This window comes from Theropithecus gelada, chromosome 6, assembly GCF_003255815.1.
Source record: "Theropithecus gelada isolate Dixy chromosome 6, Tgel_1.0, whole genome shotgun sequence".
NCBI classification, from domain to species: Eukaryota; Metazoa; Chordata; class Mammalia; order Primates; family Cercopithecidae; genus Theropithecus; species Theropithecus gelada.
Genome location: NC_037673.1, coordinates 128,384,496 through 128,411,717, shown reverse-complemented (window position 1 = coordinate 128,411,717; position 27,222 = coordinate 128,384,496). Strand labels below are relative to the sequence as shown.

General features: G+C 53.8%; 1 protein-coding gene and 1 long non-coding RNA gene across 8 annotated transcripts in view; one reads left to right on the top strand and one right to left on the bottom strand.

The window, feature by feature from the left end:
* The first annotated feature begins 321 nt into the window (after positions 1 to 321).
* Positions 322 to 27,222, top strand: part of ACSL6 (acyl-CoA synthetase long chain family member 6) — a 62,527-nt gene continuing 35,626 nt past the window's right edge. For 2 of the 7 annotated variants that reach the window (XM_025388680.1, XM_025388679.1), the window contains exons 1-9: positions 739 to 878; positions 18,128 to 18,348; positions 21,407 to 21,521; positions 22,205 to 22,269; positions 22,845 to 22,946; positions 23,449 to 23,548; positions 24,106 to 24,284; positions 25,473 to 25,505; positions 26,853 to 26,904. In XM_025388680.1, the coding sequence (XP_025244465.1) occupies positions 830 to 878; positions 18,128 to 18,348; positions 21,407 to 21,521; positions 22,205 to 22,269; positions 22,845 to 22,946; positions 23,449 to 23,548; positions 24,106 to 24,284; positions 25,473 to 25,505; positions 26,853 to 26,904 (916 nt within the window). In that variant the 5' untranslated portion in view covers positions 739 to 829. Of the gene's footprint in view, positions 635 to 738; positions 879 to 18,127; positions 18,349 to 21,406; positions 21,522 to 22,204; positions 22,270 to 22,844; positions 22,947 to 23,448; positions 23,549 to 24,105; positions 24,285 to 25,472; positions 25,506 to 26,852; positions 26,905 to 27,222 lie in introns of those variants that run through there. The other 5 variants (XM_025388681.1, XM_025388685.1, XM_025388682.1 and 2 more) reach the window with 5 other exon arrangements.
* LOC112626542 lies at positions 5,359 to 8,807 on the bottom strand. Its single transcript, XR_003119911.1, has 2 exons — positions 8,588 to 8,807; positions 5,359 to 6,057 (listed from the first exon to the last, which is right to left on the bottom strand). It is a non-coding gene; the product is annotated as an uncharacterized LOC112626542 (long non-coding RNA).

Genomic DNA, 27,222 nt, shown 5'->3' with positions numbered 1-27,222 from the left:
TTACGAGACACCTGTGATTCCATGTGGCTGCCTGTGACCATGTTACTACTGGTGAACACATATGGCAGCCTGTGACCACACTGAGTCTCCTGTGACCTTGTGTAGCCTCAGACCTGAACTCGTGCGTCCCCAGATGATCTGAGCACTATCTGGTCTAGCTGCCTGATTTGTCAGAGCCTAGATGAACCCTTGCCACTCCCTCTCCTCACTGGTTTGCAGAGGTGGCACCCGGAGGCTCCCCATGTCTGCGAACTCGGGTTCTAGGGGGCGTTGGGGTCAACGGGCACCGGCCCACAGGAGTGTGCACCTCCTAGGACAGGTAACCGCGACCCAGCTGCCATTCGAGCCTGCCCAGCCATGAAACCCAGGCTGCTAGTCGCGCGGGGGCAGGGTCGCTCGTTGATGGGGTGGGTGGCGGCGGGGTGGGCTCAATGTCACGCTCTAGCGCTCGTCGCCCGTGCTCCCCCTTCCAGCCGGTTTCCCCAGAACGCCAGGTACTGACGTTGGGGAGCGGGACCGGAGAGGGCTGGTTCGCTCTGCGGCCGGGCCCCTCCCCCGCCCGGGGGCTCGGCGGTTCCGACACCGCGGTCAGCGCGGGGCAAGCCCCAGACCTGGCCCGGTTTCTGGGCAGGGAGTAAGGCTCGGGTGCGAGCGTGCGCTGCGCCCTCCCCCTTGAGCCGTCTCCGCAGCGGCGCGGGGAGGCGGGAGCTGCGGAGCCGGAGGGCGGGGGCTAAAAATACCCGGCAGCGGCGGCGGCGCGGCTACTGCTGGGGCTGCTGGGCTGCGGGGCTGCGGGCCGGGGAGGCCGGGCCGGGCCCCGCTGACCGCCATGCTGACCTTCTTCCTCGTGTCGGGGGGCTCCCTCTGGCTGTTCGTAGGTAAGTGCCCGTCCTGTCCGCGTCCCGAACTCCCATCTCCCGCAGGCTATGAGGTCTTCGACTGAGGTGGGGGTGTTACATCTCCGCGGCCGCCAAGCCCCCATCCCCGGCTGCTGAGCTGTCCCGTCAAGGTCCCCAGGGCCGCCTAGGTACACCCTCCGCCCCCAGTTCTCGCGGGCTCCGGGCCGGGTTTGGGGAGCACCTGGGTCTGCGGAGGGAGATGGGGGCTTGCTCACTGAGACCCACTATAAACCCCCGCCAAGTTCTTGCGTCCCCCTTCCCTGATGGCAAGGACCATCCGCGGATCAGATTAGGCCGAGCCAAGGCCAGGGACAGACATTGCGTCCTTGTCCATCTCCTGGGACCAGGAACCCAGGGTATTGGTCCCCGAGGTCCCACAGCAGGTCAGCTATGTAACCCGGACTGACCTGGGCTTCCTGATCCCAGCGAAGGGCTTCCTCACGACCCCTCCCTGCCCGTCCTTCAGCCAGAGTACAAGATTTCTGTAAAGTAGGATTCACCTGATTCCTCTGCTCTGCCCAGGGCTGCTGTGTCTCCACTGTTTCCAGACCCCTCCCCTCCACCTCACAGGAGTCAGCCTCATCACTGCACTTCTTAGGGGGCTAAGAGGAGCCCTGCTGGATCCCGCCTCCGCACTTACCTCCCCCAACCCCCCATACACCCACACCTGGAATCTCACCACAGGCCCTTTTATCTGCCAGTTCTACTACCCGCACCGGCTACTTCCCCTCTCTGAGCCTGGGGTCCTCCAGAATATAATACCACTAAAGGATCTCCACCTCCACCCCCACCCCCATGTGCAGATTCAGCCTGATAATTTATGTGCAGTGCTTGATCCTTAAATTGGCCTTAAACCTGTCCTAGTCCACAGCAAATGCTCTATGAATGTTAGTGTTTATTATGATCTCACATTCAAACAGCACCATCAGAAGTGGTAATAAAGCTCTTTATGAGCCAAGTAAGGGGAGGAAGTTGACCCTTTTGAAATCCTTACCTGATAATTTGTACGTGTTATTTAATATTCAAGGAAAATCCTAGGAAGTCGGTGGCACCATCCCTTTTTTTACTGAGTTCAGAGGTCAATTGACTTGCCTAATGTCACATGGATATCTGGCAGACTGGGATTCCATTCGAGGTTTTAATTGATCAACCAATGCTAAGAGCTTGGCTGGCTCAGGCCTGAACCTGGAGGGTTGGTGGGCCAGGTAATCACTTCCTCCACCCCTACCATTGCCTTGAGTTAGGCCACAGGGACACTTCCTCTGAGCTGAGGGAGTGAGTGAAGCCTCCCTAATCCCCTCAGCTCCCTAAGCTCCTTCTGTCTGCCAGTGTCTGTGACCGGCTGTACAGGGGCACTCTGGTCCTGAGGCACATCCAGCAGGCAAGGACAGGGCTAGAGCTGCGGTTGGAGGTAAAGGGCAAGGATAATTAAAATAATGGTGATGGTGGTCGTGACAGCCACCATTTAATGCCTGCATGATAGATGGTCTCAGAACCTCTCCCCACTGCCAGGACCCCTTTGCCCTACTGTCAGGAAGCCCCCACCCAGCCATGGGTCCAAGGTCAGCCCTCTAAAGACTTGGTCTTCTGTGGCTGCAGGGAGGTGTCTAGGAACTGCCGGACCACTTGTGACCGGGGTCATCAGCAGCCTGTGAGAAAAAGTCCCTCACCATGTGGGGTCCTTGTCTGTGAGCAGGGTTAGCTGGCACTGACTCAAAGTGGAGTCCTGTTTCCTTGTGGAGCATTTCCTAAAGTGGTCAGCTGCCTCCTCTAATGGGAAACTGGGGGCTGCCTTGCTGAGAGACTATACAGGCCTCAGAACTGTCAAGCAAGAGTGATTCTTGGGGCAGGTAGTGGCTGCTTCCACAGAGGCCAAGCTTCTCAGTGCAAAAAGCAAGAGGCTGAGGCTGGTCTATGGTGCTCATTGGATAAAATACCCCAGACAAATGCTGGGGCATTTTAAGTTATGTGTCCATCCTCCTTGAGACTTCACCTGGCCCCCAGCCTTTCTCTGGGGGCAGAAGAGACTCCTGAGTTAAGAGCTGTAGTTCTGTGAGCACACCTGAGAACATGCTCTGCCTTGTCATCTCCAGGGTCCCATGGTCCCATGGCAGCTGCCAGATCCCTTCCACTCAGCCAGTAACAGGAGGCAATGTCTCTCTTTAGTAGAGTTATGTGCTTTCTGCCACCTAAACTGGCCCTAGGGAGACGAGGTAGGGCCAGGCAAGGGCTTCCCTCAAGGGCCCTCAGGGAGAGATGACATGAAGTCGGGGATGGGGGTGTGGCATGTACCAGGAGGAGGAGCTGATTGTCTGGGGGAGGTAGCCATCTGTTCTGGGCTGTGTCTGTCCTGTTGCCTGCTGGAGAGGCCAGCAGAGTCCTGGGCCAGTCCAGATCTCACCTGTGTGCTGAATACTAAACAAGGAGACAAGTAAAATAAGTCCAGTATGAGTCAGATGCTAGGTCTGGTTTGGGGAAGCATGCCCTCAGTGCCATAAACACCTAGAGGACAATGGGAGCAGTGGATTGGAGCTTCTGCCTGCCTATACAGCACCTTCGTGCAAAGTAGAAAGAAGTCCCACTCTTGGTGGATAACTTTATAAAAGGGCACACCTTCCTCTAGGCTAAGGCAGTCCCATGCTGCAGGGTCCAATCTGTTCCATCATATACCCAACCATCAGTGACCTCTGAGTGGGCTTCTGCAGTATTCAGGGGAATTTGTTAGAGATAGGGAGGCCAAGTTCCTAGTGGAGGAAGCCAAACCAGCAGAGTTTGTGGAAAAACTGCAATGAGGGCTGAGTCTTCAGGGTCTTGTGTCTGAGCAATGTGGGTTGTGGGAGAGGATTCTGGAGAAGGTTTTATTTGGGTGACAGAAGAGCCCTCCATTTAGCTGCTGAGTCAAGGGGAAGAGAGTGGAGTCCAGGAGGGTAGTAGGAGGTCATTATGATGTTATGGATAAGAATAGATGTGGCCCAAGGATGGCTTAAGTCGAGGCTGGGCTCCAGTAAGGAGAAGAGATAAGCCCCCACCCCTGGTCTTTGCCTTAGGAGAAGTGGGGCTGGCCCTGGTGGGGTGAGACAAGGTTGCTGGTCTAAAGAATGGTTTGGCATGCTCCTGGTTATAGATGCCTAGGGCAAGCGTACACTTGCACACTTTGGCTTAGTTCAGGTCCATGAGATCCTCCCCTTACCCCATCCTGGGCTCCCATTAGGGTAGAGAACTGACTTGAGGTCTAGGGCCACCCCAGGGGTTTGGAGATGGCAGTTATGAATTGGGACAGATGGTGGAGCTCCAGGCAGAACAGGTGGCTCTGTGGCCAGCTGGGGACATGCCTCACAAACGAAGCCTGAATTTGTACAGGGTGCACCAGCATGGAGCAGGATTTTGCCCTCAGCACCTTCTCACAGCTCTCTAGCCTGTATGGTAGGAGCATACTGACACCAGGGGGCGGCAGAACCCAGTCATTATGCTCTCCAGCTGGTGTTCTGCCCCTTGTGATTACAAAGATTTATAGGTTGACCTTCAGAAGGCTGAATGTGGCTCAGCTACAGCCCCAGATGGGACTCAGGACTGTCCCATACATGGGGTGAGTGATCACGAGGCTCTGGCTTGTTTGTAAAAATGGGCAAAATTTACAGGCTTTTGTATAACAGAAGCTACGCTGTGTATCCAGCTAGCACTGGGCACATAGTAGGCACTCAAATACTCATTAAGTACTAGGTGTGTGTGGAGGGGTGTTTTTATGGGATTAGCTGCTGCAAACAGGCTGACTTGGCTGCTGTTTCACTGAGCACCTACCATGTGTCAAGCACCCTGTCTATGATTCTCCGAGCTTTCCTTCCATCCTCCCACAACACTGTGTGCTGTTATCCCCATTACCTAGGCGAGGCCCTGAGACTCAAAGAGGTTCAGTGGTGAAGCAACTTGTAACAGCTCCACATTCTCAGACTTTCAGTCCAGGAAGGGACCACTAGGCATGATCAGTCAACCATGTTAGCTAAAATTATAATAACTTGTGTTAGGCTTTCCTTAAAGAGGATCCAGGATTCTGACATCAGAAAGGGAGTAGGGAAAGAAAAGGCATTCTAGGCCAAGGGACCTGTGTAAGGGAAGATTGGCAATAGGAATCTGAATGAATCTGAATGAAGTTGAAGGACAAATTCTGCTCGGCCAGTGAGGTTACCAGAGCTGGACTCTGCAGGCCTAGGATAACAGGCCAAGCAGCATTGGCTTTATTTTGTGCAGTGGTTGCATCAAGGAGGTATGGGTAGAACTGGGCATGTGGATGACCAAGGTGACACTATTCCTGTGCTCCACAAGCCTCCTCCACAAGTCCCATGGTCTCCTTGAGGGCAGGGCCAGGTGTCTCATGTCTATGTCCCCAATCCAGAGTTGGGCACACAGGGTACATAAGTGTTTATTGCATAAACTGATGATATAAAGAGTTCCCTGAGAGTAATTTATTTTAATAATATGTTTTATAAGCTGTTTCATTACCACAAGTCAATCAGTAAACAATAGATTTTGAGTGTGCTCCTGCTAGGATGCCAGGCTTTGTGCCCAGCTGGGGGATGACGCCAATACGTTAGAAGCAGTAGGGAAAAGCAGGTGTAAACTCCTTGCAGGCAGGGCCAGGTTACCCTTCACTGGAGAACCCCGAGTGCTGAGAATCAGTGCAGCCTGGAACAGAAGGAGGTGCTCCAGAAGTGTTTACTGAATGAATGAATGAACTAGTGAACCCACAGCTTCTGGGTGACCGGTTTTGTGGAAGAGAGTCTTCTCTGAGGGCTATTGCTTCCTTAGAGCTCCAAGGTTCCAGTCTCCTGATAGATGGGGAGCTTGGGCCACTCTGCCAAGCCTAGATGAGAGGAATTCCCAGTCAAGGTCCTCATCTCACTGGATGGTCTGGTGTGATGGCCCCATTCCTTGCGTTGACCTCGCCAGAGTTCCCACTAACCATCCACTGGGTCCCCAGATTGGTGGGGTTAGGGGAGTGCTGTGGATGAGATGCTGCTTTGAGCCCTTGGGGTTGTCCTTCAGGATGCCCAGGGGTGGTTCCTCATCATTTGCTCGGCTGCCCCAGGAGATCCATGGTAGGCGTGGTTATTCCCGGGCCTGCTTCCTTTGTGTAGCTCCTAATTCATGTGAATCTTGGGGCCTGGGACAGGCAGAAATGGGAAGATGAGAAGTGGATTGGAACAGAAATTCCAAGCCAAGCCGAGCTATCTATTCTGAGACCCAACCAATACTCTCAGAGCTGGAAGGATTTCAAATCCCAAGAAGTCCCACCTGACCCTATTTGCCAGCTCTTCCCAGAGACACCCTTCCTCTCCCTGCACCTAATCCAGGTATTTAGTAGGGGGTGTCCGGGGGAGTTGGGAATGGCTTCTGATTTGCCATCTGCCCATTTAAGCCTGTGTTCCGAGATCACTGTCTCCTGGGAATTTAGAGCAGGAAGCCAGACCAGTGAGGGAACAATCAGCATCTTAGTACTCAGCCCCTGCTATAAGCAAATGTGGGCTGGCGCCTATTAGGGCCAGGAACAGACTTAGTAATTGATAGCTATTGGATAAATGAGTGAGTAGACAGGCCCAGGTTGACTGGGCAGCTCTGAGACAGACCCTATTGACCAGTGCCTGGGACCCGACCTCACTCTCAGCATAGCCTGGCCTAGCAGTGCAGGATGTGGATTCCAAGTGACCGATCAAGACTCAGTCCTGCTACAAAGCCCTGCTTTTCCCACCAACTCATGGACTGTTGTAGGGGCTGAGACTCCCCTGTGGGACTCCTCCTGCCCATGCACCCCTGTCCCAGCCTTATCTTTGCGGCAGACCATTCTAGACACTGACTGCAGATCCTGCTTGATAAATAGGCAGAAACGTCACTGGGAGAGACAGTGAGGTCAACCAGATATTGGATAGAAAGGGCAGCTGAGGCTGCACAGCAAGGACAGTCAGAGCTGGGACAGAGAGCAGCAAGGTGGGATGTGAGCTGGCCAGTGAGATTGGACAGGGAGGTTGGCTGGAGGCTGGACGGCAAGGCCTTTTGGCCAGTGAGAGGAAGGCAACTGTCAGTATGGAGAAAGTGGACTCAGTGGAGACCCATCCAGGCCTGCAGTGACCCCTTTGCTTTGGAAGGGGCAAAAGCTCTGGCCACTCTGCCCTGCCACTAGAGCTGATGCTGCATGAAGCTACCTAGACCCCAGGACCTGGCTTAGTGGCTGGAGAACTTCAGTGTTCATGGTGACTGTGCTTTCCAGCAGATGGGCTGGATGTGATTCTCTGGGGACACCTTCAACTCATGCATATATATATATATAAACTTTTTTTTTTTGAGATGGAGTTTTGTTGTTGTTGCCCAGGCTGGAGTGCAGTGGCATGATCACGGCTCACTGCAACCTCTGCCTCCCGGGTACAAGTGATTCTCCTGCCTCAGCCTCCCATGTAGCTAGGATTACAGGTGCCTGCCACCACGCCCAGCTAATTTTTTGTATTTTTAGTAGAGACGGGGTTTCACCACATTGGCCAGGCTGTTCTCAAACTCCTGACCTCAGGTGATCTAGGTAATCCACTCACCTCAAAATCGCAGCCTCCCAAAGTGCTGGGATTATAGGTGTGAGCCACCACGCCCAGCCAACTCATGCATATTCTGCAGGCCAACTCCCCTAAGCCTAGGTCTGTCTGTGGTGGCAGGGAGGGTTTAGAGAAAAATGGAGGGTGGGCCTTCCCCCATCCAGTAGGCTGGTAGGGGATTTGGGTGCATGTGTCCCTGATCTCCTTGCCGCAGACCAGATATGGAAGGCTATGACCTGTGGGGCCAACTTTTCCAGATCACTCTGAAGTGTCCTGTCTCCTCTGCCTCCTGCTTCTGCTCCCTGGACAGTTCCATGACCTCTCACGGAGACATGCCTGGCACCTTGGCTTCATGAAGATACTGTGTGGCCCAAACGAATAGTAGTTTCCTTTGGCCCCAGAGGCTGACAAGACATATCTCCCTTGGATTTCAGGAGATCTATGGAGCATCTACCAACCCACCTATTGGAATTTAAAATCAATTCCAAAGTGGTTTTGTTCTAGATGTCCTCTCAGGCTCAATGGCCACATATGTGCTTGAGATCTTGCTGTGCTATTTCTCCTGATAGTGGGAGTCCGAGTGGCATCCATGCTCCACAGGGCACAAGGTCTGTGCTGTGGTTAATGGGCAACTCCTGGTGACAATGGGGTGTCAGAGAAGCAGTGTTTTGTCTGCTGAAAGTCAGCCAAAAAAAAAAAAAAAAAAAAGATTGAAGCCTGACCTTGGCATAGAGCCTTGGTTGAAGAAGGAGCCCGAGTCCTGGAAGCTATTGATCCCACACACGGGGCTCTGGGCCGCCCTCATCCCCACCCCCAGCTCGAGGGCACTTGCAGCAGCAGGACTGTGGGCACCAGGCAGAGGACACACGTGGCCTCCATTCTTAAAAGTCCTCTCTGTGCACTGCAGGGTCTTCTCATGTACCAGCACTTTTTTCTTCCCATTTCTTTCTCCATGTTTACCATCAACACTGTGAGAATGACTGAAGTTTCCTTATACAAAAAAAGAGGTGCTACTTCAGACTCAGCCACTACTATTTTTGAAAAGCACAAAACCAACAGAGCCTCAGAGGGGGCTGACCCTCTTTCTGGATCCCACCTCCATCCCCCCGACCTTACATAGTGCTTTCCTCAGCAGCCACCGAGGCCCCCAGCTGCCTCTCCAAAGATGGTGGGTTCCTTCCAGTGGGGGCAAAGTGAGAGCCCCAGTGATGGGTGTTCACAGTGGGTCAGTGTGAACAACACCCAAGGACCTGCCTGGGCCAGCTGGGGCCTCGTTTTGCTTTGGTCTGAAAGACATTTTTGTTTTCTGGTGAGAACAGCCCCAGCCTGGCCAGGAGCCGGCCAGCGGCAGGAATACAAACCCTTTCATGTGACAGACCCAAGTGGAGTGATGCCCTCCTGCCAGCAGCAGGCCCTCCCCTGCCGCTCCTGGGAGATGGCCATTTGCATATTTCCCATTCATCCTGGCCTTGAAAAGGAGGCCTGAGTTCCCAGTGCTCCCTGCCCACTGAGGGCTGGGCTGCTCCAGTCTGGTGTTAACTCTGTGGACACTGTAGGCTTTCACAGGCCAACAGCAGAACTTGACCGCTTGCTGCTGGAGGGAGGGCAGCTTAAGGCTGCAGCTGCTGTGCTGCCTGACCTCCAGAGCGGAGATTCAGGAGGTGGCAGATTCCTGTTGACCAGCACAGCCTTTTGCTAAACGAGAAAATTCAGATTTGTTTCTTCTTGTGGCATTCAGAAGAGGAATTTTGTCAGACTATGGGGATGCCAGAATATTCAGCTATTTACCAGATTTGCCAGAAAATGCACCCTTAACCAAAGGCAAAACTCTTTTTGTCTTGCTCACTTTCTAGTCTACAAAAACATTCAGTGACTCTTTAATGGTAGGTGAAGGAGCCATGCCGGATCCCGGCTGCAGCAGCAATCCCTTTGCCAAGGGTGGAGGAGCACAGCTTGCCTGGGGCACTTTTGCATACCAAACCCCCAGGGCTGAGTGCCATTAGCTTATGGGCTGTGACTCTGAAGGCATGAGGCAGATATACAGTACCCATCACCATCTTTTTCCTTTCTCCCCACAGCTAAGTGCCATCCTGCCAGCCTCAGCTTCTTGCCCCCGTCCTCAATGCAGCCAGGCCTCTGCTTCCTTCCTGCCACTGTGTGAGTGCTCCTGCCAGGGGCCCTAACATCTTACAGGCTCTTCCTGTGACTTACCAACACACTTCTGTCACTCTGCTATAGCCTTCTTCTCTTCCCTTTCCCACCCAGCTCGGATCCTCTCCTTGCTCTCCTTCCCTGGCTAAGGATGTCTCAGGTTCTATCTTTTGGGCATATCTCCCCTAGCACATGTCCACAGGAGACCAGCAGGGCTCCTAAGTGAACAAGCAGGCAAGCAAATCCCTCTCTTGCTCCCCCCACCTTAGTGACCCCCAACCATATCTTGGCAGGACCCTTCCTACTTCAAGGAGCTTCCCTCTAGCTGGAGGAGGTTGCATCCCATCGTGCTTGTACCCCAGCCAGCTGCAGTTGAGCTCTGAGTGCATGGCCTTGCCATGAGCAGCCCATATGCCCTTTACTGGTTCAGGCTTAGTTTGCAGTGTGTCCTAAGTTTGAGCCAGTGACAGAAATGGATCATTGCTCCTGAGGCCAGGACACCAGCAGTCCTAACGTGGACATGGCCGGGAAGGCAAAGGATCATGTTACAGCCACAGGACTTGGCTTCCTGCACAGAAGGACTTGGCCAGGGAGTGTTCCTCTGCCTGTGAGGTGATCGTGGCCGTGGTCAGTATTCATAGGGTCCTGCCTGCTGTCCCAGGGCTTGGCGTGGAAGGAACTGAACTCGTCCACACCATCAGTCCTGGTTGTCATACCCTGTAAATATTTCCAAAGGGACCACTGCTGTTGTTTTAGCTCCTGCTGTCCCTCTTTGCCCTGAGAACTTTGTCCTGCCTGATTCATGGTGAGGACAACCTTTATCTCAGAGCGTGTGAAAGACACTGTGTATCTGTTTGCTCCTCTCTTCTCAAGGCTATTCGTATTTTAAAGTTCCTGAAAGCATTGTTTGTGCCTGGCTTCCTGGTGTTAGCATCAGGAATGTGGACCCAGATTCCCTGAGCGGGGCTTAGGGTAAGTGAGATTTTTGAGAGCTACTGTCATGAAGATGGGGAGGCCAGCGGGCGGTGGAGGCCACTAAAGGGAGGCTTGTTCACAGTGAGCTTGGGCTAGTTGCAACAGGTGGCTCTGTAAAGTGCTCAGTCACAGCCAGGCTTAGTTGGGCCTTTCTACATTCAAAGGGCTTAATTGAACCATCAGAGCTATGATCAGGCTCCTTGGGGAGGCTTGGCAGGTGATCCACCATGTAACCTGGCAATCCCATATCGTATCCTGGACCTCTGTCTCATGGGGGATGCACAGTGGGTCTCACTTGGCAATTTCCAAGTCAGGGAGGCTCTTTGCTCTATTTCTGCCCTGGTCTTATGTGGTTCTGCGAATCTAATTAAAACCCAAGAGGAAAATGGAGAGCAAGCCCCTCTCTCACAGCAGAGACAAGCTTGAATCCCTGTGTGGAGAGGGTAGGTGTTAGGCAAGTGTGGGTTGCTGTGTTTGCACCTCTGCAGGTCAGGGTTGCACATGTGTAACAGTGAAGGCTGTGCATTTCTTAACCTGGCGACTGGGCTGCACACTGCCTAGGACAAAACTACTCCCTCAGCTCTATGCCTCTGGCACTCTGTGGGATTTCCCACCGACCACTGGATTTCCTGCCCCAGAGACTGCCTTGAGAAGCATTAAAGGAAGCTTTTGTATTAAAAACATCTCTGAAGATATCTGGAGAAAAGTAAGGGTCCTGCCTAGAAGAAAGGGGAAGTGACTTTGTGGGCTGATCGGGGGTCCTCAGATATTTGTTCATTTTAATCAGGGTGGGTTGGGGGAAGCTAGGGCCAAGTTCCAGATGAGGGTCGCTGAGGCAGGAAGCTCTCCTCATGGCTCACCCAGATGGTAGGGTGAGTAGTGGAAGCCGTTATCAGCTCCAGGGAAGGTGTTGCAAGCCTGTGGGCTCCAGACTTGCCAGGCAATTAGGCAAACAGCTTTCAAGAGGGAGCTCAGAGCACTGGGTCCTGTCCTGGGACATTCTTGCAGCAAGGGAGCAGGGTTAAATTTGGATGGACAGTGGCCCAGTGCAGGCAGACTCATAATTGCCCAGAAGCACCTGATGTGGGTAGGGCCTGGGGGCAGTGGTAAGCTGGGTCCTGTGTCCTGGACTTGTCTTTTACTTATTAGCGGGTGCCACCATGAGTCTAGCTGTCTGTCTTATGATCAGAATGAATGTCCAATTCAAAATATGCAGTAATCATATTTGTGTGCTCAGCCGCATGTTAGCCTGGAAGTAGGAGTGAAAATGCTATGGAAGTAGCCACCCACAGCCCTAAGCCTCACAGATCTTGCAGTAGTGAGACCTCCGGGAGTCCCTGGGACCTCAGTCTCTCAGTCTGGCAGAGGTGCTGCAGGACTTCAGAGCTCAGCTTTGATCCTAATAGGCAAGGGTGTGAGTTCTGGCTCCAGGGTGACCATTCCTGTGCAAGCCAGGCAACAATATCTCTTAGTGCAGGCCTGACAGCAGGGCTGGTGTGCTGCCCTGGGGTCTTGTGGTGGAGATCAGCCACTATCTTCCATCTGCTGGCTCTGATCCTTGGTCCAGAGTGTCCTCACTCCCCAGAGCATCCCTAAGCAGATGTTTTATCTGGAACTGTGTTGTTTCTTTCCTCTTCCCAAGTAGATTGACTGTGACTGTGACCTTGTGGGGGTGGGGAGCAGAGGCAGCCCCTGGGAGCAGCTGGAGGCAGAATATCCCGGGTGGCTGGTGCAGTCGCTCTCAGTGCCGGAGAGCTGGCATCCCCACCCCCTACTCCCCACTACTTCCTGTCACCCCCCACCACCCCCTACACACATAAACTCATGCTCACTGCAGTCCCAAGCCCATCGCAAAGGCCTGGCCCTAATCGTTGTCTCAAATGGATGTGTAAGGAGCCTTTGTTTTTAAGAAACCCGCCTGGCAAACTCCCTTTCCGAACTGCAAACAGGGTGAGGTGAGGGGAAAAGCAAGGGGGTGCAAGCTGAGGCTCTGGCACACTGGCAGGGTGAGGGTTAAGGCTGGGTTGCTTGGCTCTGAGCTGATCTGAGCCAGCACCGCCCTGCATGCAGATGGAGGTGGGGCTGGCGGGGGCCTTGAGGGGCCAGCAACTCCTTACAGAACTGCTCTGTGCCCTGGTCCCTGCCAGACCTGCTCCCACAGCCACCAGGGAGCCTGCGCCACCACTGCTAACGCCTCTACCACCACCCGGCTTCTCAGAGCAGGCGGCTGTTGCCATCGGCTGTCCCCAGGAGGGCAGACTCGGGGCAGGGCCTTCACCAATTTGTGCTTTGATCAAGATGTGGTAACTTCTTTCCCTGGGCCCCACAGGCCCTATAAAGGGAGGCTGGTTCTAGTGGGACGAGCTCAGCCGCCTCCCCAGTGCCAGGAGCCTGCTGGAAAGGTAGGGTGTGAATGCATCTACTTGTGCAAGTTGTCTTTGAGCCCCTTTGGCTTGCAAAGAGATGGAGTAACTGCTTCAGCTACTTACTGTCTACTAAGTGTTTCCCTTACTACATTCCTGGCACTGCACTCTTGGTCCACGAGCTTGTTTGAGATGAGGCCCAGAGGGGCAAAGTGACCTGCCCAAGGCCACACAGCTATCAAGAGACTGAGTCAAGATTTGGACCCAGGTCAGTTCAGCACCGGAATACCCCCTTTGGGCCCTCTCTCAAGCTTGTTTGCTAGGGTCCCTGGGCCCTGGGAGAGGTCGTAGTTTTCTTTTAGAGTTCTTCACTTGGAGTTGAAGAGATTCTTCGATGATTTGGTGGCTGGGCTTGAGCTTCTCCACCCTTTTTGAAGACCTCAGAGGTTTTCAGAGGCCCAGAACTCCATAAGATGAAGCCCTATTAGAGAGGCTGATACAGAGGAAGCTGGAGTGATTCTAAGGGGAGGGAAGAATCTGAGGATCATGGAGAGCCTCAGTGTGATCATTAGTTTGGACGCTGGTCCTAAGGCAATAGGAAGCCAGATCAGATTTTTGAGCAGTGGCATGACATGATCCTATCTACATATCAGGAAATAACTTTGGTAACAGCGCAAGCACCTGTTAGAGCAAGGAGACCTATGGAGAGGGTGCTATGGGAGACTGGGCTTTGCTTGGTGGTGGCTGTCAGGCCAGGGGCTATTGGGGTAGAGAGGAGTGGTCGGGTATCCAGCTAGACAGTGAAGCCTAGAGTATTGAGGTTAGGAGGCTGGACCAGCAGAGGGTTCTTGGAGCCACGCCAGGGTCCCCAGGGCCATTTCCACAGTGACTGTGCTCTGGGGCTTTGCTTCTGCCACCCCACCACCTTGGAACCAACATATTTCCCACCATGGCCCCTTTCTTCCTGTTCTCTCCCGTGCTGGATTGCCCTACATCAGCAGAGGGCATGCTGAGGTGGGAGGAAGTTCCAGTTTCCTCAGCCTTAGATACTACTTGGTATTCTGAACTGGTCTGTGCTGAAGAAAAAGATGTCGGATATTCCAGGAAGAGAGGAGGAGGCGGCTAGTTCATGTCAAGTGGCTTGTTCATGCCTGGGTCCTCCTGCCAGGTGAATATTTACAAACACAGCCACTCACCTGGCAACACCAGCACCACTGATTCCCTTGAGTGCTGTCCGCACTCCCCTTGCCCCCGACACACACACAATACACATCTCTGCTACAGCCAAGAGAGTCTCTTGGGGTATGGAAGGAGGCAGCACAGCTGGGACCCTAGAGACCACCAAGCCCTACCCCAGGTCAAAAGAGAGGTGTGGAGGTTAGAGGAGGCCAAGGCCCTGTGAAATAATGAGATGAGACCAGACTCCAAGGCTGAAGCTCTGCCCTCCCCATGCCAAAGGCTTGGTGGCTTGGGCTGACTGTGAGGCCCATGTCCTCAGGGGACCTGGACTCACAACTCTGCCTTGCAGTGGCTCCCAGGTCTGAAGGAAACCTCAGTGTAAATGCAAGCAGTTCTGACTGACTGAGAAGGTTGGTAAGCCTGAAAGAATGAGACCCTCTGGTTGCTGCCCAGCCAAGGAGGGGTGCAGGCCCAGCCTCAAGGCCAGAGGAGCTGCCACTGCTGCAAATACCTCCTTTGGGGTGAGCACCTAAGTAGAAGTTGTAAGGAGGAGTGGGCAGCCCAGCCCTTTGTGCACTGCCTTCCATCACCCCAGGTAGGAGGAGAAGGACTCAGCCAGGAGAAGTTGGTGAGTTCTTGATGTGAGACCAGGAAGAAGCCCACCCATGTGGGCTGGCGAAAAATAGCAAATGACTGGCCTGACTGGCTTGTCCCCTCACACAGGCTCTGGTGGCCTTGCATTTCCCCCAGCCCCTGAACCCGGGCCTGGGTTCTTCCAAGCAGCTGGAGCTGGTTGTCTGTGGGCTCAGTGCCAATGCAAAGGAAAGGATGGATTGTGAGAGTGGGCCCAGTGTTGGCAGGGGCTGGGGTGGCCATACCACATGAGGGGCTGGCATTGAGACTGCAGTCTTGGGCTTGAGTCCATGCTCTACTACTTCTTTACTGTGTGCCTCGCTTGCTGAACAAGGTGACTTCTCCAGTAGAGTCTCTGCTCCCACCTTAGAGGGAGTACCTGCAGCTGTTGTGAGGGTCAAACAGTACAGTGCGTAGGAAAGGGCTGCCCAGACATCAGGAATTCAGGAATTTTAGGCCAAGTCCCCTTCTTCCTCCCACTGAGGACCATGGTAATATGGTAACTGCTGAAAGCTCAGCATATCCAAGAGGCCAGCCCCGCAGACTTGTAGCACTGATCTTTGTATGAGATTTTGTGGGCTCAGTGCTTTATTTTCTGCACAGAATATTCTGTTCCCTAAGTGTCCCATGTGCTCTTTCAACTCCAGCCTTTGTATATTTACTTTCCTCTGCCGGGCCACCCTTTCGTCTTTATCTTTCATTCTCAGGATCAATATCACTTCCTGCCAGAAGCCTGCCCTGACTCCCTCATATCTGCGTCAGGCAGCTTTTCTGGCTCCCCATGTCTGATCATAGCACTGCCCATTTCCTCATGTGTCCTCCCCATGGGACCGAGGGCAGGCCCAACTCTGAGCTAGATGACAACAGGGACCGTGTGAGGGTCTGCTAGATGGGTAGAAGGACAGATGGATGACTTGGCTAATCTGGGCTGTGCTCTGCAAAAACTCTAGCATTGCACCGAATGCCACAATACACAAAGCTTAGAGTCCGTGAGCAACTGCCAAGGACCAGGGACTGGTGGTAATGAGGTATCCTTCCAGGGTTCCCTTTAAAACTTTTGGGATATACAGCTGAGCCCTCATGCTACGCATGAGTTTTTTTGGTCCTTGGCTTCTCAGATCATTGAGTCAGTTCATCTCCTTTAAGAAAAATGTCCATCAGCTCAGAACCCACCCTAAGAGCTGGCGAACATGTCTGGGTTTTCTACTAAGTAGTGAGTCATTTATCTGATAGGCCTGACTGTGATTTTATTTTCCCATCTGCAGCTTAGGGAAGTAAATGTCCCAAGAAGGCCAGCAGGTCACCCCCCCAGAGTCTTCTCCAGAGTGATTTTCCCTGGTGAATCCACTGTGGTCCGTAGCTTGTCCTCTGCTTTATTATGCAGAAGCTGAATTGGATGGATATGCTAGGAGTGGGTTGTTCCTCCAGGATGGTCTCATAACTGACCCAGCTCAAGGAAGCGCCTATTAAAACTGGATTTCCAGCTCAGGAGCACAGTGACAATACCACACTTGGCTAGAGGCTCACCCAGAGCCTATGGGTGGCTGATGAGTGTTCCCAGGACTCAGCCTGCTGTGCCATCTGCAGAGCGTAAACTCCTGTGGGGCCACAGTGTCCAGGCCAAATCACCTGTGCCCAGTGCTTGAACCAGTCTTGCTCCTGACCTCTTTTCATGTGTCCTGGGCTGAGCAGTCCTCTTGGTTTGACGAGCATATTCTTTAGCCATCTCTTTAGTCCTCCGAACATGCCAGATGCAGTGCAAGAGGCTTTATATGTCTAAATTGTACTGCCCTCATTTTAAAGATGGGGAAGTGGAGGTTCAGAGAGGAAGGATAGGCTCAACTTTGCATTGCTCATAAGAGAAGGAGAAGGAATTATAACTAAAGAGTTTTTTGACTGTCTCTGCAACTGACTTCATCTCTGGTGTTTTGATGTTATGGTTTAGCACAAATGCCATTTATTGGGAGTTTAGCAGATCTCCCCTCTCTCAGGGGTCAAGCAATTGTTTGACTCATATCCCACGGCTGCAGAGTAGCCGCTATTGCATTCTCCTTGCTTCCCTTCTTGGAAGCACAGCCATGCTTCCAAAGGCCAAGGGCCTGTGAGGAGGGTGCCTGTGGATGGTGCAGGGCAGCCTCAAGCCCATCCTGCCATCTCTGGGCTGGCAGACCTGTAGGTGCCTCTAGCCTCAGGTCCTACTAGGCAGTGACATGAGGGGGTCCCATTGGGGATGCCAGCACCCATCACCTTGCCCACCCTTGATAGTTTCCTCAGTTCCAAGCAAGGTGCAGAACCCCTGAGCCAAGCTGGCTGTGTATTTGCTCTGCCAACACTGCCTCACTTAGTGGCTGAGAGGAGGATGCAGGAGGCCCCTGGGGCCTGCTTCTCTTTCAATCATTCGCCAGTGCTTCTCACAGAGACCTTCCTTCTGTGTACCCTAGGGCATCTCCCATGTCTCCCTGATGGACCCACTGTACCCGCTTGGGCTGTAGTGGGTGAGAGTGGCTCCCTGGCCGCCATCTGTGACATGGCAGGACATGTTGGTCCCCTGGGGAGCGCACATAGCACTCTGCTGAGCCATTTCGCTCTGAGCGGTGGTTTCTCTTCCTACCAGTTTAACACCTTCTCTCCTCTGCCACCTGCCTTGCTTCTGAACACTTGCTGATGGGATCAGGGAGGACAGCACAGGGCCCAGTTATGGCGGGGCCAGCTGTCCTCTTGGTACTCGGTCAGGGACAGTGCAGAGCCATAGTGCTCATACAGTCAGATAGGTCTTCACCTTCACATCATGAGGGCTGGAGTATTTGTCAGGGCTGATCTGCAGTCTGCCCTGCCCTGCTTCGGTCTCAGTCTCGCTCAGGGTCATGGCCTGGAGTTGGGAGATTAGAAGTAGAGTGGGAGGAGCCTGCATTCCTTCACCCCTGGGCACCGTGCTGAGCACTTCTACTGCCCTTCCCTCTCCTCCACACCCCAGGAGCAAAGATAAGTAAAACGCTACGACAGCAGTCACACAGGAGAACAGAGCACCCAGGCCCTGAGGCCCAGGAGGCATCATTCCCAGAGCTGCCAGAGCAGTGGTCCTGGAAAATATGGAAGCAGCTGTCAGCCATGGCCCAAGGCCTGAGCGTGTGGTTCTCAGGAAAACTGGGCAGGATGTGTGACGGCAGAAGGTTCTGGCCTCTTCCTGGGAAAAGCCCTTCTAGGTAGCCAGCTTCTGGGGTGCACTCTGTACATCCGAACTCCCCCAGGGCCTGCCCTGTGGTGTATCAGACCAGATATCAGGTCCTGTGACCCAGGACCCCTCCCTAACCTGCCCGTCAGGTCTCTTGCCTCATCTGACTCTTGTTTTCAACAGAGTTTGTCCTCTCACTTCTGGAGAAGATGCAGACACAGGAGATCCTGAGGATACTGCGACTGCCTGAGCTAGGCGACTTAGGCCAGTTTTTCCGCAGCCTCTCGGCCACCACCCTCGTGAGTATGGGTGCCCTGGCCGCCATCCTCGCCTACTGGTTCACTCACCGGCCAAAGGCCTTGCAGCCACCATGCAACCTCCTGATGCAGTCAGAAGAAGTAGAGGTGAGCAGGGTAGGAGACGTTCCACTGCGGAAAGTAGGGGGCAGAAGACAGGCATCTTGGAAGTTGAAACCAGACTTGTGGCTTATTTGACCTCACATGGCCCAGAGAAGCTCTGTCTCTCCTGGCAGTCAGTCACCTAGCTCTGCAGCAGCCTTGGGCAGGGTCTCTTACCAGGCACTCCTTCTGCCTCTCCCAGCAACTGCCTCTGGGCAGAGCCTGACCTGGGCCTTCCACTGGGCCTCTGGTTTGCCTGCTTCTTGGGTAGGAGGGCCTTGGCTCATTGGTATTGCAGTAGGAAGCCTAAGCAGGTTCATGAGGAGCTGCCTGGTAGATTCCCTCTCAAACTCTCCCGGTCTGGTACTGGGACCCAGGATTCAGCCTACCCCTGACCCTGCTCTCCCTGAGCACGTGGACTCACACATGGTGCCACCAAGGGGAAGACGATACAGGGGCCAGTGGACAAGGGTGTTCTAGGCTAAGCCTGGAAGGACTGGTGAGGTGTGTTTCATTATTAAGTTTATGGAATTTATTTTTGCCTTTTAAAAATTTGCTCCTCTTTAATTCTGTTCATTTGGAATAGATAATGTATTCACATAGTCCAAAAGAAACAAATGGAATGTACTGAAAAGCTTCTGTCTTCTTTCCTGCTCTCCCAGTTCTCTTTCCCTGAGGCAACCTGCTAATGCTGTGTCCTGGCCATGAGCAGATGTGTAGAGACACTCACTGTGTTTTTACTCATATCCACCACATAGCCTGTTGTGCACCTTGCCTTTTGCTCTTGACAATGCACCTTGGCTATCATAAGCATGTTTTGCCTTGTAGGGGAGAGTGCAGGTTGAGGTAGGGGCTGGGATCTTCAGGGCATTTTTCCAGCAGAAGAATGGTATGTGCAAAGGTGCAGGTGTGTGCTGAAGCACATGGGGGCTTTGTGTGGGCTGCTGGGTAGTGGAGAGGGGCTGGAGATGGGCCAGCCAAGTGCTGTGGAGAATGGCCTTTGGTGACTGGCAGTCCTGGGTTTGAAGCCTGGCTATGCCTCTAAGTTGTATGGCCCTGGGCAGTTTCTTAACTCTCTGAGCCTCAGGGCCCTCAGTTGTAAAGGGTGTAATAAAAAGAGTACCTGCTTTCTAAGGTGTGGTAAAGATTGGGTGTGATGACCCAGAGAAGTCACTAAGGACAGCTGTTTTTGGTTAAGCTTGTGATTATATCACATCTGGAGAGGTCAGCAAGGACAGAGCTCCGTGAACTGTGCAGGGACCGGCAGGGGAACAGCGTGGATCTATTAGAGGTTTTCAGTAGGGAGATACATGGCCAGTTTGTGCCATAGAAGGGTGGGTGTGACAGGGGCAAGCGTAAGTAAGCAGCTGCAGGCACCTGGGTTGGAGGTGGTCTGGATGGTGTCAGAACGGTGAGATGGATGACCCTGGCTCATGTGTAGGGGCCACTGAGTGAGTCACCTTGTGGGTCTGGAAGACAGGACATGGGATGAAGCTAATGCCTCCCTTCCTGGAATGACTGCACCCTCCATTGCCTCATCCCCCAGGAGCATAGAAAGCCAGAGTGGCTGCACCAGAGTAGGCAAAGGAGACAGTGGTAGGAAACGAGATGGGAGAGGCAAGAGGGGCCCAGATCAGACAGGGCCTGGCAGCATTGACTGTGCCTGCTATGTGGTGAGAAACAATTCAGATCATGTCACTACCCCCGGCCTGAAATCCTCTCCTGGCTCCCCATTACCCTCAACCTCAAGTCTATATTCTTTGCCTTGATCTGCAGCCTCTCTGGCCTCCTCCCCGATCATTGCCATCTGGAGCTCCATGAATTGCCTACAGTTCCCCAAACACACCTGTGCCTCCTGCTGGTGCATTTGCATGTGATGCTGCCTATGCCCAGGTTGCTGTTCTCTCCTTCTCACTCTGCCCGGCAACCCCTGTGCATCCTTCGAAGCCCAGCTTGGCAGCTGCTCGCTAACACACATGCCCAGTTGTTGAGCCTCTTCTGTCCCTGGCATACAGTCTCTCCTTGTACCATATCTGTTGCCCAGGTGCCAACTGGGTCTGATTGGATGTGTCCCAGCTTCTCTTGTAGGTCTTAGGTGGGCTTGGTTCTTGAAAGCACTGGCCAAGCAGAACTTTCCGCTCCAAAACAGTCGGGAGCTCCCTGTGGTTTTGAGTTTGGCTGTTTGCTTTCTGGTTCTCACAGATGTTTTTTTCCTTAGACCTGCTGTTCCAAGAGGTGGCAGGTTCTGGCCCAGCCCAGGGTAGCTCAAATAGTGCTTGAAGAAGAGGTGGAGCTGTGATACTGGAGAGCTGTGAAACTCTCGCCCCTGGGGAGGGGTGACAGGGTAGAAGGGGAGGAGGCAGGAAAAGGCTGGCTCTTCACCCTACTCACCAGCACCGAGGGGGTTTGCCACCTTCCCACTCTGCAGCCATGCCTCTTTGGTCCCAGGAACTTGCTGCCTGCCTCTCCTCCCTCATTGCACATGAACATAATTCAGCCTGTCCTCCCTTCCTAGCCTCCTAGGCCTCTGTGTCTGGGACAGAACCTTCAGCACAGTCCTCTAACTCACATCATTACATGAATGATGGGTGGCAGCCTTCTTAGCTAACACCACACCCAACTGATCCTTAACTCGGGCATAGTAGTAGGTGATGGGATGGGAGATACCTTGGCAGGTTGTTCCTGAATCCAGCCAATACTCCCCACTGTGTTGTATGAATGAGCCATGGGTGTGTATGAACAGTAACTGAAAACTCTGGACATTCTGTATATGCTGATCTGCTGTGAGAAAGCTGTATGTGTGTGTGGAGTTTGTATGTGAGGACACTGGCATACCCGGCCTTCATGCATGAGCCAACTATGTTGGAGTGTGGCTACCTGCAGATCGAGTGTGTACAGTCCAGGTGTGTGTAGTCCATGTGTATGTGGGCACACAGATGCCACAGTGCTAACTGCATGCACGGGTTGTACATCTGAGCTGTGTACAGCCTTGTGCATGCTGCGGCCCTTTCCTGGCACCCATACCTGCCTCAGCCAACTTCTCTGGCCGGTGCTTGGCTTGTAGGACAGTGGCGGGGCACGGCGATCTGTGATTGGGTCTGGCCCTCAGCTACTTACCCACTACTATGATGATGCCCGGACCATGTACCAGGTGTTCCGCCGTGGGCTTAGCATCTCAGGTGAGAAGGGTTGTGGGGGTGTGGAGGGGCTATGTGACAGGGGTTGAGTGGGTGCAAGGATGGGTATACAAGCATGATACCAGGGACGTGGCCGGTGAGCTATCCCCAGGTTCAGTGGAGAGAAGCTACTCCTGGCCTTCCTCCTACCAGTCAGAGAAGCAACTGCATTATATGGCTAAAGGGCTGACCTCAGCTTTGTTCCAGCCCTTGGGACAGCTTGACCTTAGGCTATCTCTTGGCCCACACTCTATACTCTTGGGGAGCCTTGAGCTGTCAGGCCACTGGCTGGCATGGTTCTGAACCTGAACCTCTGAGATGTCTGGGTGCTCTCAGGGTAAGAGGCAAAGAGAGGCAGCCTACCACCTCTTCCCAGTGGCCCCCAGGTGTCTGTATCCTTTGGGTCTGTAACAGGGATCACCACACAAGTTATGGTGGGGACTGGGCACTGCATCATTCCCCATTTCAGACCTCCCTGATCCCTGGGGTGATGCCATACTTGTGTACTTTGGGCCCTCTTGGGCTTCAGCAGATTAGACAGGTAGCTGGCAGTGCAGGAGGGAAGTTCACTTGGCCCATGGACACACTACAGTATGGGATGTCCATCCAGGTTTCTGATGGGCGGATGCAGGTGGCACATCCACTCTGACCCCTCCCTGGCACAAGGCTTTCTTATCTCTCTGCAGGGAATGGGCCCTGTCTTGGTTTCAGGAAGCCCAACCAGCCTTACCAGTGGCTGTCCTACCAGGAGGTGAGTGATAGAGGACAGGCCCCACCCTGGCCACCCATACAGATCTGGCACTCAGGGCGGGTAGGGAGGGATGCGGGCACCTGCTGGGTCTCGGAGGGTCATTTATTTCCCTGGCCTGTCTGCCAAACTCCTGGCAACAGCCTTGAAGGACTTCCAGCATACCTGGGTTGGGAGTCAGGGAGGTCCCTCAGATCTGTAAGAATCCTGGCTGGGCGTGGTGGCCCATGCCTGTAATCCTAGCACTTTGGGAGGCCAAGGCGGGTGGATTGCCTAAGCTCAGGAGTTTGAGACCAGCCTGGGCAATGCAGTGAAACCCTGTATCTACTAAAATATGAAAAATTAGCCAGGTGCGATGGCATGCACCTGTAATCCCAGCTACTCAGGAGGCTGAGACAGGAGAATTGCTTGAACCCGGGAGGCAGAGGTTGCAGTGAGCAGAGATTGTGCCACTGCACTCCAGCCTGGGTGACAGATCGAGACTCCATTTCAAAAAAAAAAAAGAATGCCTCCTGGGGATCTCCTTCCCCTGTTGAAGAGTCCTTGTTTTCTCATCACTTCCCCACATCTGTGTGCAGGTGGCCGACCGGGCTGAATTTCTGGGGTCTGGACTTCTCCAGCACAATTGTAAAGCATGCACCGATCAGTTTATTGGTGTTTTTGCACAAAATCGGCCAGAGGTGAGCATCCACCTTGACTGGTTTAGAGGGATTCGTGGGGTAGGGCTTGGCTACCATGGAATAGTCCTGCTTTCACTGTTTGTAGGGCCCAGGACAAAAGAAAAAACAGAAACCCTTGGGCTATGCCACCACTCCTCTTCCAACCCTGGCTCTACCCCTCATCAGCACTGGCCACCCCAGTCACGCTCCATCCACACCCCACCCAGCTCTACCAACAGCTGCCCCTTGAGCCAGTGGGGAGGAAAGATGTGAGGAATAGGCTCATGCGGGCTGTGGAGCTGTCCTTGGGGCAGTTTGGACATGAAATCCGGGAGTTACAGAATTCCCTGGGACAGACCTGATCCACAAGGCTGTGGGTAAGCAGACACAACCCATTAACCTCATGGATTCCTTGCCACAGGCATAGGGCTTAGAGCAGGCACCCTGGTTACCTGGGCCTAAGGGCAGGACAGCCCTCTAATCTTCCCTCTTTCCCCACCCGCTGCCTTGTGTGTCTCCATAGTGGATCATTGCGGAGCTGGCCTGCTACACATATTCCATGGTGGTGGTCCCACTCTATGACACCCTGGGCCCTGGAGCTATCCGCTACATCATCAATACAGGTAAGCCCACTGCCACCCCACCCTGCCACTGGCAGCTGGCCCCTAGCCTCCAGTTTCTCAGGTTATGCTGATTGTCTGACACTTGTAAGAGGCACTTTGCTCTCAAAAAATACTAGGGGCTTACACTGTGGGTCCTGAGTTGGCTTCCTGAGTCAAGCTGTCCCCAGTCAGACTTCACCTGTAGGTTCCTTCCACAGGGCTCAGCTGCCAAGAAGGAACCTCTGCAGCACCCTCCACACAGGGTACAACCCTCTGAAGTTCATGACAGCTTTGCACAGATGCAGGGGGTGGTAAATATCTCAAGCAGACCTGGGATGATGGGGGCAGAACCTGGAACAAAGGGAAGCTTGGAATCTGCTTGAAGAGGTTCCCTGGCCTTCTGCCCTTGGTTCCGCCTAGGGCCCATGGCACATTCCTCTGTATGTGAGGCCTGTCTTATGTATTTGTTTACACATAAGCTATGGGCACACAGCCCATGGAAGTGCTGCCTGGCACATGCTGCCTGCACTCATGGCCTGGGCCCACATGGTCTGACTCTCCTTGATGGCCCCCTGCAGCCGACATCAGCACCGTGATTGTGGACAAACCTCAGAAGGCTGTGCTTCTGCTAGAGCATGTGGAGAGGAAGGAGACTCCAGGCCTCAAGCTGATTATCCTCATGGACCCATTTGAAGAAGCCCTGAAAGAGAGAGGGCAGAAGTGCGGGGTGGTCATTAAGTCCATGCAGGCCGTGGAGGTGAGGGTCTGCTTCTGGGCGGTTTGCTGGGCTACCGCTGGCTGGTCACCAAGTCAGAACTTCTGGTTATCTGTCCCTCTCATGCCCTGGGGTGGCTGTTTTGGGCCCCCAGGGTATATCAGTGTCCAGACAGGGCAGGCTTTGCAAGGGCTGGTGGTGGGTGGTGGGGTTGGTGCCCACAGGCATCCTCTGGGAGATAGGCTCTGTGGCTGGATCAGTTAATCCAGCCTCGCACTACGCGCTGACTGGTGGACCGTGGTGCCAGCTTACCTCAGAGGTACTCACGCAGCCTCTGGAGCTTCCTCATTTCCAGCTAGCCTTAGCCTGTCTGCGTCTGAGGACTAGAGACGTAGGTCCAGGAGTCTGGGAGAGGTTCTTGCAACCGTGATCCAGACCCCCAGCGGCCAGCAGAACGGATGTTTCTGTGCCTGGCCTCCCCAGAGACATCAGGTTGGTGGCAGTTTGTGGTCTGCTGGGGTGACACAGGACATTCTGGCCTCCAAGGCCTCAGGCCCTGCCCAGCAGCCGCTGACCCCCCACTGTGCCCTACTGGATCTAGGCCCCAGGCCCTCCTTTTCCTCCTGCCTCCCTGTGTGCTCCCCACTGTACTGGTAATGCCTATGCATTGTACCCCTCCCTGGCACTGGCAGCTGACCTACACTGGTAGCCCCCACCTGCCCCACCAGCACTGACTGCTCATCCAGAAGCCTAGTCCACCCAGCTGCTGCATCCTGAGCATGTGCCCAGCTGTGCCAAGAGCACTTTAAGCCCAACATGCTCACACCCGGATTGCCATCACACAGTTGGCATGTGCACACTGCTTAGCCTCTCCTTGGGGCTCAGGCTCCCTGTCTGTAATGTGTGGGGTGGCCTAGAATCTCTAGTCACCCTCCCTGTCTCCCAGGAGCCTCAGGCTTAGACGTCTGTCTGAGAAGAGGCCACTGAGGTCGTGTCTGCCATGACCACCTCAGTGACCTCTTTGGAATCTTAAACTCTGGGCTTGATGCAGGAGTGAGGCCTACTGAGCTGTTTATTCTGATTTTTTTTTTTTGTGTGTGTGTGTGTGTGTAGTGTATGTGTGTGTGACAGAGAGAGACAGAGACAGACAGAGGGACAGAGAGAGAGAGAGAGTGAGAGAGAGAGAGAGAGAAATTTTGAGCATTTAAAAACAACATTTTCTTCTTTCAGGACTGTGGCCAAGAGAATCACCATGCTCCTGTGGTAAGCTAATCCGCCTTCAGGTCTCTACTGAGTAAGATGGTGTGCAGGGCTTGTCCTTCCAGAGTCCCTCACTGTGCACAGACCAGCACCTCTGTGTTAATAAGAAACTCCTGTGTGCAAGCCAGGAAATGCCCACTTGGGTGTCCAGGACTTCTGTGGGCCAAGGACCCAGGGAAGGACCTGGAACAGGAGTCAGGTATTTGGGAGGGAGAAAAAAGAGCTGCCAATCGTGGCCACCCTTGGTTCTTCAAGTAACTTATTTGGGAAGTCTTATTTTCTCCCTATGAATATGGCAAACTCTCCAGAAGATGCAGTAGACAGAAGCAGCAACAGAACCAGAAATGGACTCTTGTGCCAAATGGCCTTGTGGCATCTGCTGTCTTTTGCTTTGTGAACTTTTCTGTGTGTCATTCCCATGTGATACTTCCTGGGGTTGAGCCACAGTGAGGACAGCTGCCCCTGGGATGGGCCATGTGGGGGTTTTCAACTTTCTAAAAGCCATCTGGCCTCCAGGCCTCCCTCCAGCTCAGTCCTTCCCTCTCCCTTCACACAGGCCTGAGAAGGTCACCCCCGGCTTCCCAGGGCACTGCATGGGTAGCCCCTGGTGTTTGCCCATCTCCCACACGTCAGGGCTCAGTCTTAGAGAACCACTCTCCCATCCCTCAGCACCCTTTGTCTCTTGTGCCTCTGCCTGTGCCCAGGCTGGTTCCTCTCCCCAAAACACCCACCCACACTTCATCTGGAGAAATCTTGCTTGCCCGTCCATCTCAACTGTCACCTCCTCTGGGAAACCATCCTCTACATGCAATCAGACTTGGTGGGCTCCTTCTGGTGACCCCAGACTGTGTGCCCAGTGCCAGGGCAAGGGCTGATGCAGAGCAGCCTTGGTGACACAGTGAGCAGCTCAGTGACCGAGCCACACATGCTCCCAAACTTAACCCCAGATACTTGGGAGAACATGGGAAGGAGGGAGGAAACTGGGTCACATCCACTAGAAAGGTCAGAGCTTTGACAGAGACTGAGATGTGGCCACTGCAACCCAATCCCACCTAGGATAATTCAGCCCAGACTCAAGTAGGGGAGGTAGTGGGACCAGATATGAAGTTGGTGGGACAGATTAGTGTTCACACCCCAGTTAGGTTTCCTTAGCTTCTTTTTCTTTTTCCTGAGTGCTCACCTGCCCACCTTTCTGAGTGCAGCACACAGGAGCATGCAGGCGTGCCCAACACATGCTCACACCCACATACAGCATACACATGGGCCTGGCTGGTGGGGGAGCTCAGGCATCTTGGGCCTTGGCTGGCCACACTGGGTCTCCCTAACACACTCCTCTTCTCACCCCTGCAGCCCCCACAGCCTGATGACCTCTCCATTGTGTGTTTCACAAGCGGCACAACAGGTAAGCAGAGGCACACAGATCCCCAGCCACGGCTACCTGCACCCTTCCCCTGGTGGCCTAGCAGGTGACTGCTGGAGTCTTTGATGCCCTGTTTGAAATGGGCTGAGCCTTGTCTGGTGCCTGGCTCCAGACACTGGGTCCCTCCTGCACCTCCCAGTGCCCAGCATAAGAGTGGCCAGATGCAGATGGACAGTGTGCATTGGGACGTCTAGTGTGAGAGCTTGGCACCTCCCAGAGCTGAGTCAGCAGAGTCATGGGCAGCTGGATCATGTGCTGAGGGAGGTCCTTTCTCACTGGGGTCATTTCTGTCTGGGAAAC